This window comes from Prionailurus viverrinus, chromosome C2 (assembly GCF_022837055.1).
Source record: "Prionailurus viverrinus isolate Anna chromosome C2, UM_Priviv_1.0, whole genome shotgun sequence".
Taxonomy (NCBI): domain Eukaryota; kingdom Metazoa; phylum Chordata; class Mammalia; order Carnivora; family Felidae; genus Prionailurus; species Prionailurus viverrinus.
This window is the reverse complement of record NC_062569.1, coordinates 77,591,651-77,604,203: the sequence shown is the minus strand read 5'-3', so window position 1 is coordinate 77,604,203 and position 12,553 is coordinate 77,591,651. Positions and strand designations below refer to the sequence as shown.

General features: G+C 42.7%; 1 protein-coding gene across 4 annotated transcripts in view; it reads left to right on the top strand.

Annotated features, from left to right (window-relative positions):
* The first annotated feature begins 993 nt into the window (after positions 1-993).
* IGF2BP2 (insulin like growth factor 2 mRNA binding protein 2) overlaps positions 994-12,553 on the top strand; it is a 157,926-nt gene continuing 146,366 nt past the window's right edge. For 3 of the 4 annotated variants that reach the window (XM_047876284.1, XM_047876285.1, XM_047876283.1), the window contains exons 1-2: positions 994-1,235; positions 2,818-2,878. In XM_047876284.1, coding sequence (XP_047732240.1) covers positions 1,058-1,235; positions 2,818-2,878 — 239 coding nt within the window. In that variant the 5' untranslated portion in view covers positions 994-1,057. Of the gene's footprint in view, positions 1,236-2,204; positions 2,265-2,817; positions 2,879-12,553 lie in introns of those variants that run through there. The other variant, XM_047876286.1, reaches the window with a different exon arrangement.

Here is a 12,553-nt window from a genome sequence, read left to right as displayed (position 1 = left end):
CGCCCGCCGCGGGGTTCCGGGCGCACGGGGTGCGGGCGGAGGGGACGTGACTACGCTCTGGCCTTCCGTCTCCCCCAACGGGCCGGGAAACTGAGGCCCAGGGCTGGCGGCAACTTCTCCAGGGTGCACAGTCCCGGGCCCCAGGCGTCCCGACCCCCGTCCGCGATCCCTCGACCACACGCGCCGCCCGGTCGCCCCGGAGAGCCGGGCGAGGAGCGGGTCTCCGAGCGAGCGCTCCGCCCGGGACCGCGCAGGGCGCCAGACGCGGCCAACTCGCCGCGAAAGTTGTTGTCTCCCAGCCTGCCCTCGCCTCTCACCTCCGAGACACACCTTCCCGCGGGCCCTGGCAGCCGCACTCTCACATCCGGTCCACCTTGCGCACACCCCTCTCCACGCTCTCTCACGGCCCCTCGCCCTCCCACGCCTGCAGCGGGCGGCCGCTCCCCCGCGCCCCCTCGTGCACTCCCACCCGCGGCCGGGGCGCGCCTTCCCCGCCCCGCCGCACGCCTGGCCTCCGCGCCGCGCCCGCCCCGGCTTCTGGCGCCCGGGAGCCCCAGCCCCGGGCCGCGACCCGCTTCCGCCCGCCCGGCGGGCGGCAGAAGCCAGGGTAGCCGCGTGGGGGGCGAGGGGCTCGGCTGCGCGGGGCGGGGAGGGGGCGCTCGCTCGCTCACTCTCGGCTGCGCACACGCCCGTACAAACTCTCACACAGACACACGCGGGGTGCGCTGCCGCCGCCCGCCGCTGCTCCTCCTCCCGCCACCGCCTTGAGAGGGAGAGAGAGGGAGGCAGAGAGAGCGCTTTGTCCGCGCGCCGCCGCCCGGCCCGGGACTCTGCCCCGAGGAGGCAGCCGCGCCGAGTCCCCGCCTCCGCCTCTGCCCCCGGGCGGGCCGGGCCGGCCGCGGTGGGGGGAGCCAGGCTGAGGGTGGGGGTGGGTGGCGGGCGGGCGGAGGGCGGGGAGGGGGGGCGGAGGAGGAGGAGGAGAGACGAGGGCAGCGGAGGAGGCGAGGAGCGCCGGGTACCGGGCCGGGGGAGCCGCGGGCTCTCGGGGAAGAGACGGATGATGAACAAGCTTTACATCGGGAACCTGAGCCCCGCCGTCACCGCCGACGACCTCCGGCAGCTCTTCGGGGACAGGAAGCTGCCCCTGGCGGGACAGGTCCTGCTCAAGTCCGGCTACGCCTTCGTGGACTACCCCGACCAGAACTGGGCCATCCGCGCCATCGAGACCCTCTCGGGTGAGCAGTCGCCGCTGCCCCCTCCCCCCGCCTCGCCCAGCTCAGGCCGGGACGGCGCCCGGAGGGAGGCCGAGCCCGGCGGGCGGCGCCCGGCGGGGGCTCCCGCGCCCGCACACTCACTTCCACGCACCAGACCCTCAACTCTCGCCGCCGGCCCGCTCCCGGGACGGCCCGCTCCCCTCCCCCCACCGCTCCGGATTCCCCCCTTGCCCTCCCAGCCGCAGCCCTGGGGCGACCCCCGTGCCGCTCCGAGGGTGCCTGGGGCTCGCTCGCTCTCTGGGGGCACCCCTCCTTCCCTAAGCTCCCGGGCTGCTCTCCAGAGTTTCCCCACCCCCATCCTCAGAGAACCCCCGTTCCCTCTCTTCCCTGACCTTCGCGTCACCCCCTTTGTCAGGGACCCCCTTCCAATCCTGCATCTCTTTCTCTCTTGACCGGACCTTACCCCTATCCTTGCCTCGTGCCCGGGACCTCTCGCCCTCTGGCGCCCCTGAGCCGCACTCTCCTTTGGAGCCCCCTCCCCACATCGCCTCGCGGTCCCCCACTTTCGGCACCCCCTCGGCGCCACCCTGATGATCCCCTCCAAGGTTTCGGGACTCCCCCAACCCCAATCCCTGCACGACGGCACATCTCTCTCGGTCCTCTCCCGAACCTTAGTCCCCTCTCGCTCGTCTCTCAAGCGCTCCTATTTTTCTCTGAATTTTTTGTCCGATTTTATTGAGAAGAACTCGGGGCTGGGGGCTTTCCGCCGCCTGTCCCCCCGCCTCCCGCTCGGCCAGAAGCACCTTTTTACGAGGTGCCCTGTCTCAACTCGGTGGGGGCCCGGGCTGAGAACCGGGAAAGAGGCGACCGGGGGGCCCGCGAGAGCGCTGGAGCCCAGACGGGAGACGGAGAGCGACACACACACACTCGCGCGCGCGCGCACTCACCAACTCTCCCTCTCGCACACGCACCGCTCGGAGCCGCGCTCGCCCCAAGGCCGGGAGCCTGTGCCCCCCGAGCCCCGGCCCGGCGGAAGACCCTTCCCCACGGGTGCGCGGGGTGGGGGCGGGGCGGCGGCGAGGCCAAGGTGACACCCTGGAGCCGGCCGGGACTGGGCTCTCGCAGCTGCGGCCCCGGGGTGGGGGGAGGTGGGTGGGGGGCTTCGGTGCGTCTTCTCCGGGCCACCGGGTGGAGAAGTCAGGGAGGGGAGCGCAGCGGAGCCCTCGGGGCCCGGGTTAGCGGAATGGAGAGGTGGGGGCCGGGAGAGGAGCGGGGCCGCGCCAGCCCTGCAGCTTGAGTTTCAAATGAGCTCATCCTTTCAAATTGGCGCCGCTCTTTATTAAATTTGTTTTTCCGGTAATGCCACCCACAGCTATACCTGGGGTCGGATCCGGGCTCGCGCCCTTCCCACCTCGTCCCGAGACCCGGGGCGCCCACCTTGCTTCCCTCTGGCAACCAAGTTTGCCCAGCTCGAGCCCGGTAGGAGACCCCTTGAGGGCGCCCGAAGGCGGAGCCCGAGCGTGGAGTTCTGTGCGTGCCCCTCCTAGACCCCCGCCGGTTTGATCTAAGGAAGGTTCTGAGTGCTTTAATTTCTGTTTTAAAGGTAAAGTGGAATTGCATGGGAAAATCATGGAAGTTGATTACTCAGTCTCTAAAAAGCTCAGGTAAATACATTTTGCTTAGTTATTTTGTGATAGGGCTTAACGTATAAATACCACAGTACACTCAGTTTTTTTAAAATGTGCTTTTATAGTTAAAAAACTGCTTTTGTTTGTTTTGTTGGTGGAGATAACGTAGTTTAGAAAGTTAGATTTTTTACTTTCATTATATAAGGTGTTTACTGTACTTGGAAAATATCTGGTGCCTTATTGGGGGGTGGGGGGTGGCGAACTCTAGCTGTGTGAAATTCGCTGGGACCGTTAAACTTGTTTATCAAAACTTGCCTCCCACCCCTCACTCCCACCCCTACCCCCAGCACAGTGGCTACAAATGCTTGTCAAGACTTCCTGTGAGATGTTAAGAGTAAATATTTACTTTGTCAACTAAATTGCTTAGCTAAACTTCGCGATTAATTAGTTTTCTTTTTTAGATAGCTTAATGTTGAATAATAAAATAATTCAGTAAGAGGTCAGTATTTTGCATAGCATTGTAAAGAAGTGGGTTGTTTGGAATGGGTGGCAGTTAAAAAGCCAGACTTTTTTAGACCCTGAGACTACTGAGCGTTTTGTTGTTGTTGTTGTTGCTTTTAAGATATGTTTGAAGCTAAACAAGTATCTCTATGAGTTCTGTAGCTACATTTAAGGGCACTGTTGTTAATGAAAGAGTAAAGAATTTTGTGGAAGTTGGATTTCTCCACAGTGATTTGCCTGCAAGAGAAATATCTCTGTGAGGAGAGAATGAGGGAGAACATCTTTGTTTAAAGCTTATTGTGGACTTTAAATTGGGCCCCTTTATTACTCATTCTAGATTTTTTTTTCCTGCTCCCATGTGTTGTAACTTAGTTTATATCCCGTTCACATACATTTCTTCACCATTAGTCATTAAGTAGCTGGACTGAAAACTCTTAAGTCTTTGATTTGCCACCTTTACATTTTCTGATACTCAATAGTGCAACCACTTACTTGATTTTTGCCAGGATTGAATAGATTCTAAAACAAACCATAATAATTTTATAAATACTTAGATGTTTTGTTGAAGAGGTTTTAAAAAACTGTGGGCTCATTTTCAGATACTTTTATTTTAACTAAGCAACAGAATATCTTCTTTGCAAATGATTGTGGCGTATCAGAAAGCTTATGCCTTTAAAAAAAGGCAAAAGTTATGATTTGCAGTTTCAAATGAAATATAAAGCTAGTTTTTCTCTCTAGGAACAGATGTAATGTGTAGCTGATTGGTTTTTCAGTTAAGTATTCTAAATTTGTATACTTCTATATATATGCGTGTGTACTTTTTTTTTTTTTACCTGAGAAATCCAAATTGAAGCTTTCTGATGTATTAAGTATTTATTAAGAAATTTAAATCACTCATCTTTTACAACACTTGAAAATTTGATGAAAATATTGAACAAGGTTTGAAAGAACCACCTAAAACATTTGAAGGGCTATTATTCTATAAATGCCTAATTCTATTGGCTGTATAGCTATTCTGAGTCCTTTTTTGGGTTATAATTAATAAAAAAAATCACTAGAATTTTAACTTTGGTGAGTTGGTGTCTCATTTCATGTTATGAAGTGCATTATCTCATGTTGCAATGTAAGTAAAATACTAATTTAAAGTTACTAACATCTCCTAAGACTTCTCACAAGTATACTTCTTCTAAACTTTTTCTTTCAAAATGCAGGAGTTATTTGCTGTTAGCCAGAGTGTCATTTAACTAATTTTGTTGTGTTTATGTAAGAGTTCAGAATTAAAAGCATGTCCCCAATTTTTAGTATTAATTAAATAAAGAACAAACTAGGACTTAAACAGCCTTATTAGTACAAGATTTCTTTGAACATGTGGGCAATATAAAATACCTAGGAGGTAGATTAAAATGCGCTGTGTATGATTCACTACACTGAAGACGTCTGACATACCAAATGTATGCATAAGCTGCTGTTTTAGAGGGTTGCATCATTTCTGATTGGATGGCTTTACTCTTTTTTTTTCCCCCTTTACTTTATTGGTTTAAAATGCAGGAATTAGTTACTTGTTCTGCAGGCTAAGGGAAAGATGTCTAATGACTGGTGTTGTGTACTGAGCTCAGACCCCTGGGATGAAGCAGCTGTATGTTCTCATGTACAGGGCACTACCACGGTGCTGGCTTTCAAAAAGCAGGGTACTGTGACATTTGAAACCAAAGCTTTTATGTTATATGGTGACTATTTTGGTGTTCCTTTGTTGCATTTCCATGAAATTTAACAAGTTAGAAGCAAATTTGTCAGCGTTAAGTCAGTTCTATATGTGGTTTTTGTGTTAGTTGAAGTGAAAATGTGAAGAAAACAATTCATCCTCATTGCTTGCTTACTTAAAAATCATTCAACAACTGAGTGCTCATTTTCTTTATATTGTTCTGATTTCTTTCTGCTCTCAGGAATGAGTTTTAATATTTACATTCCAAATAGACTTTTTAAAGCTAATGATAATTTGGGAGGAGATGTTTTTATCTTAAGTTATGAAATTATTGGCATGCCATTTGCTTACCAATTGGGTCTTTTGTTAAATGTCATTCTAGCATCATTTTATATGTGCTATTATAGTAGACAGACTATGTAACCATTATATTCTCAGGGTCATCAGAAGTAGAAAACTCTTGTTTTTTTTTTCTTTTTGGCACATGTGTTTCATTCTTATTAGATGCAAATTATTGTAATGTAAATCATAGACACACCACCTATTTTTTACTTTCTAAGTTGGTTTCAGGCTCTGCTGAATAAAAATCTTTGGATCTTTTTTCTCTATTCATATTTCTTGGTAGTGTATATGAATCAAAGATTGCTTAAAGAGGAAGAAACTGGAAATTGCTTTAAAAATCTGTTAAAAGTTGTGGAAAATGCCTTGACAGAAATTTCATTTTTCTTGTTGAGTTTTTAGTTGGAAAAAAATATATATGTACATATCTGTATATGTACCTACACACTTGCACACGCATACACACACACACACACACACACGTGCACCACATCACATATATTGTTTGGAACTAGAACATACGCTAACCTGAATGTGCTTTGTAACTAAAGTTGAATGATTCTGTGAGAAACAAAACTTTCAAAAATGTGATTTCTGCCCACTGCTAGGAAGTAACCAAGTGGTATAGACATGCTTTCACTGAGATGGTGTGAATACTATGAGATAGTGTAGGAAAAAGCTATGAATTTGTCTTTCATGAGTTAAAAATCAGTAATTGTGTTGTCTTCAATGCAAATGAATTCAGTCTCCTATAGGAATGTTAAAGAAAACAGTATCTCAATTGTATTTTGCTTGTATGTACTACATTGTGTATAGTTGAATTAAATACCAAAAAGAAAAAAAACAAAAACAAAAACAAAAAAAACCCATCCAACCTCAAGCCCTTCCTGCAACAAAGGCTTTTGCTGCATCAATTTTTAATTTTGAAAAGATTTTTTTAGGTTAAAATTATATGGTAGGCTTCTATTTAAAGAATTTGTTGAATTAAAAATTGATGCCTGAATTTTATTAAATAGATTCCATGTGTGGATATAATGTATATTAATATAAAATACATGTCAAACTGTAAGATAACTTTAATTTGGCTTTAAGTTGGACATTACATTTCCCATTTTAAAAAAGGCTAATAGTTTTTTCATATGGTTCTAGGCTATGCCATAAACAATTACACATTTTTGTAACCTTTAAGAGATAAGTATTAGAATTAAAATAGAAGCAATAAAAAAAAACAGTTGATAATTCAGGTGGTAGTGTAGGTTTAAAATTCAAGCTTACAAATATTAAAAAACTGGTCATTTGATGTTTTTACCTTATTTAGTTAAATATTAGAAGCCACTGAAATCTACAAATCAAAATAGTTTTTATGTACTGCTTGATTTTCCAATTTGTCAAATTCATCTCCATTTTAAATTTGTATTGTAGCAATTTATGAAAGTTTTAAATGGCTACATAAACATTAATTCTAAAAGGTGATTTGGTGATATGTGATGCATTTGTCAAATTGTGTTTTTTAAAATAATATTTCCTTGTAATTATGGCTGGGTATAAGATGACCAGTAAGGGATGGTCTCAAAGGTTTATTTTTTATTATTTTAACCTGAGATTACATAAAGATGAGAGAAGATTAGTAATATTTGTGTAGCACCTTTTATACGTAATGATATAATGTATTTTCTTTAAGAAGAGTTTTTATAAAGGACATTAGGCAGTTTGGAACTAATTGCATATCAAAATCAACATTTCACTATTTTGAGTAAATGTTTTTATTTTATGGAGGTTGATGCAGTTTTTCAAGTGGGAGGGGTATGTAAATGATGTTGAAATGTGCATAAAAGGATAGGAACTTGGGCACATTTATTAAAAGTCAAAACTATGAAACTCAGATTTCTACAGGAACTATTTACACATATTTGATACTTCTCAGCTTTCTAAATATTTGCTGTCTATCGCTGAATCACTCTTCCAAGTCTTCTAATGGAATTCTCAAAAGTAGATGAGCAATTGGTCAGTTGTGAGAGGATATTATTTGAGCTAAGTGTGTCATCTCTGTGATTCAGTGGGGTGTGTGCACATGGGTGTCTGTGTGCGTGTGTGCTTTGTGGGGGACAGTAGTTTCAGACAGATGGTATCAGGAGGGAAGAGAAGGAAATCTTTAACTGAGCAACGATTGCTCTGGATTTCAGTCTTGACAGGGCAAATGAAAATTGCTAGGTGTTTGAACTTTGTGACAAAGGGAATCAGTATTTGCTTTGAGTGATGCATGACTCTTATAGGTGCTTAACCTTGTGGAAGCCAGGGCTCAGGTACCTGTGTGGCTTCTTCAGTGAGCTTGCTGCTGGGAGGACCATCCAATGGACAATCTATTCTTCCTTTCTTTTGCTTGGATATCCCTTCTCACTAGTAGAGTTAGTTAGCTCAGTGACTCTGTGAAGGCTCTGATGATCTATAAGCCATTTTTATAAATGCTAGAAAATTAAAGATTTGAATATGCATTTTCACTTAGGAATTCTATACTGTGGAAGACAGTAGATTATTTTACATAACAAGTACTCTGACGGAATCAATTTCATTAGAAGCATAGTATTAGACTGGTTTTTTTGGAGACTTAAAAAAGTTGAACTATAAGTTTCAAAATACATTTTTAAAAATTCCACTTAAATGCCACCAACGTGTCTTCATTGTTCTTTTCTGCATTGAAGAACAGAGTAGTGTGACTTGGCTGAGCCGGTTTTTTAAACCAGTTTCCTAAAACTTTTAGTCAAAAGCATCATGTCTCAAAAGTTATGATTGACTTCTTAATTTGAAGGATGGGATAGTTCTGTTGAACAAAACATGCCCAAATAGTTTATTAGCCAAAGTTTATCCTTTTTACACTGAAATTCAAGTCCAATTACTTTGGGTAGTCATTCAAAACACTATCACTGAAGAAAAACATAATAGCAAATAAACAACAAACACCTACTAGTAAAGATAACAGTGCTTCCTCCCAGTTATCATCATTAAAATATTTTTTAAAATCTTTTACTTTATAATTTAACTTCATGCTTACAAAGTTATAATTTTCATTTGGTGGCATGGACTCTATGGGTTCTATTTTGGGCAGCAAAATTGCAGAGTGCTCAAAGCATTATTTTTAAGGTTTTTCTTTTCCTGTTTTGATCATGTACTTTGGTCTTTCCATAAAATAGTGAAGAAAAATTATTTTCTTTTATAGAAAAATTCAGATTCTGTTGTGCTTTGACTTCTAAAGATGAGGGAGAATATAGTAATTATTTCTTTAATTTGGTGTAAAGTTTGGTGGCATATGGAGGTAAAGATTAAGTAGACCAGAGAAAATGGATGCTTTTGCACTCATAGCAGGCAGTCAAATCTAAAAGCTAACCCAGCTAACCCATCATTTAATAGATACATGTCTCCTTCCCAAGCCTCTATTTCTCACTGCATAATAAGCTTGCATTTTTGAGATACATTTTGTTCATTTATTCCTGGATTTCCTTACTATTTATCTGTTCTATATTTTATTCTGAAGATGTGAACATTAGTTAGAATTGTTTCTAAGAACATTTCATTAAAGAGGTGTTTTAATAAGTCCGATAAATGAAAAGAGTTCTGATGCATATTTTAGACTTTCTGATATTTACCTATATCATAAGAAATGTTGTTACCTAATGACCAGGAAAATATGTATGGGACCATTGCAGTGAGAATGGTATTTTCAGTTTTTCTCATTATCATATAATTAATGTGTGCCTTAGGGGGAAGCTTGGATTTTTAATTTTTGTTTCAAATGTGCTCAGAAAGGTGGTTTCATGATTCCATGCATTGATATGTGAATAATGCTATTGTTATCGCAGAGAGATACACATATTTTTTATGTGCCTGCATCTTATATTCATCTAATACTGATGATGTCCCAGCCTTTTCACATTATTTCATTTATTCCAAATAATTATGGGAAGAAGATGGGACAATTAATATCATCCCCTTTTTCAGATGAGGAAACTTAGTTTCAGAGAAATTTAATAATTTGCCTGAGGACACATACCCATTAAATAGTAAAGCTAGGGCTAGAACCCAGGTCTTCTGATCCTCAGTCCACAGTGCTGAGACTTTTTTTTCTTCACTTGTTTAAATTAAAAAAGTCAATCTAAGTGTTGTATGGTTCAAAAGGTGCCATTCAAGAGTAATGGAAATAACTGAAAATAGATTTGTTTGTGAATGACCCTTTGCAACAATCTCTTACATCATTCTGAATGATCTGTACTTTGTTATTTATTTTTTTTTTTTAGGAAAAAAATAATTAGAAACAGTCAATTTAAACATTAACAGCAGCATTACCTCCTTTTATCACCATGCTTGCCCATGGACAGAAATGGGGTTGGATTTTATTGTTGTTGTTGTTACATTGCTTTTTTCAGTGACTGCATTCCTTGTGTTAAGAAATAGAACACTGCCAGGGAAGATGTATCTCTCGACATCTTGAGCCGCACGCATTAGGCAGTGAGCTGTAGCCCTGGTTAAGACTAGAAGCCATGTGGAAAAGGAAAGTCTAGCTCAGGGAATTGCTTGGGTGGGTTCTTCCCAGGTTTTAACCAACCCATTGCTGGAGGTCAGGACTGTGTTCTGGTTTGTTTTCCTGGTAACTGTCAGATCTTTCCCTAGATTTGGTGTTTCTCTGCTTCAGTTTCTGTACAGAATCTGGCCTTTGGCTTCTCCGTGGGGATGGAATGAGTTTTTAGTAGGACAGCATCCATGAGGTTTTCAGAGTTCCTCATTAATGACATAATCACTCAAAAACATATACTAAATAAGCATGTTAGGTACAGTCCATTTCCCCTTAATTGTAAACTTTTCCTGCATTTATCCTCTTGTTTCCTTTAACTGTTGTGTGCTATCATATTTATATAGTGGTGGAGGGAGGAAGGCATGATCAAGAAAACAATAGGTGAAAAGATTATTTTCAAACCCCCCCCCCCCCCATTTCTTTAAGTTAGTATAGTCTGGGGTAGGGTGTTGCATGTTCTGCGCAGTTCTGACTTGGAAAATGGGCGAAGGAAGGTAACTAGTAGTTAAAAAGCAGCTCGAAGGGTGGGTGATGTGTATTGAGGAGGGCATCTTTTGGGATGAGCACTAGGTGTTGTATGGAAACCAATCTGACAATAAATTTCATATATTGAAAACAAAATAAAATAAAATAAAAAGCAGCTCGTGTCTTAGGTGCTACACCAGGCCTTAAGTGTATCTTATTTTATCCTCACCACAGCCGGGGAAGATCTGTACCTCATCCCTTTTACAGATAGGGCTGTGAAGCTTCTGACTCAAAAGCAGCCCCTCCTTTCACCTGACAAAACCTGCTTGCTTCAAAGAAGCAGTGGCCCTATTACCTTTCCTGCCTCCTAATTGGAACGTAGTAACAGCACTACTCCTCCAGCAGGAGCTGTGATAATGTTTGCATAGGTTACAGGGTAACTTTGTATATTTTTCCCAATGCAGAATAAAAAATCTACATGTATACAACAGATATGCTGAGGAAGATAAGAGGCTGAAGTCCACTATATATTTAATTTAATATAATTGAGAAACAACTGAAAGTGTTAGTTGTAATTGGAGGGCACTTTCTGAAGTAGTCTTACTGTAGAGGCATTAGTAATTATAAAAGATAGATGTTTTAAAAAATCATTGTGGTTGAAAATGAAGTGTAAAAAAAAACAAGCCATAATGTGTATGCATTGTGGGGAGAGGCCTGTATTCATGCCTTTGGCTCAAGTATATTTTTTTAAATCCTGAAAAATACAGCCTTTTTTGTCTAGGACCTAGAATGTTGCACAAAGTTTGGCATGCTTTCATTTTTATCTGTACATAAAAATGGCTTAGAGAAGGAAAATGGGGGATTCTCACAAATTGCTTTTCATAAGATGATTCATCTTATTAACATTAGAAAATTTTAAGCCTTTTTGACACCTGGAAACAGTGAAAGCACAAGGAGTAGGAAGATCTATATGTTCTTTTTGATACAATACTGAAACCTACTATACAGTACATTGGTGACTTTGTTTTAGGTAAACAAGGTGGAAGTTACAATCGTACTATCAATGAAATAGATATGCAAGAGTTGTGCATCTAGATATAGATGTTATTTTTTGATAACATAATTTTACGAACTTAATTATAATTAAAAATAAAAATAATGACTTTTCTCAGTCAAGAACCTCTAATAGAGCTTAAAATGTTATTAGAGAAGACATTTCTATTAACTTGCTACCTCTTCTCTTTACTCTTTGCCTTCAAAAAGCACACCAAAAAAAAAAAAAAAATGTAATTGAATTCTGTGGACAGGTTAACCTCAAGCCAATTCACAAAATAGAAGATACTTTGAAAAAGCTCATGTGAGGACAGGCTGTAACTAACTGTGTTATATGGAGACCTTTTACTTGAGTCCCTCCTGATCTTTGTGATTTTAACAATGCATATTTGAGAAATGAATGTTTTCCTTGTCATTGTGTGGATAAGATTTTGGAGTAAAATGTGCATCTTTGAGAGAGTAGGAGATAGAAGATTAGACAGTTTAACACTGAAAAAAAATGCACTTTAACCTCTTCAGTTAGAAAGAAAGAAAGGAGGAGGGGCGCCTGGGTGGCGCAGTCGGTTAAGCGTCCGACTTCAGCCGGGTCACGATCTCGCGGTCCGTGAGTTCAAGCCCCGAGTCGGGCTCTGGGCTGATGGCTCGGAGCCTGGAGCCTGTTTCCGATTCTGTGTCTCCCTCTCTCTCTGCCCCTCCCTTGTTCATGCTCTGTCTCTCTCTGTCCCAAAAATAAATAAATGTTAAAAAAAAAAAAATTAAAAAAAAAAAAAGAAAGAAAGAAAGGAGGAGGGAGGAAAGGAAGGAGGACAGGAGATAGGCAGCCATAGAAACACAGGTGACTGAGTGAACAGTGTCATGTAGCTTGTTCATTCTCTAATTCCAGAGCATGGGGAAAGACTGGTACTCACTGATAGTGTGTACAAGACAGTAAATGATTCCAGCGGTGACAGCAGGACTGGAAATCTCACGCAATTTGTTCTTTTCTTTGACATTTAAAAACTCTAGGAGTATGTGGCTGGCTTACCCCACAAAAGGTTTTGCATTTCTTTCTATGAGGCCCTGTACTGGCCACTTCCTCTCTCTCTCT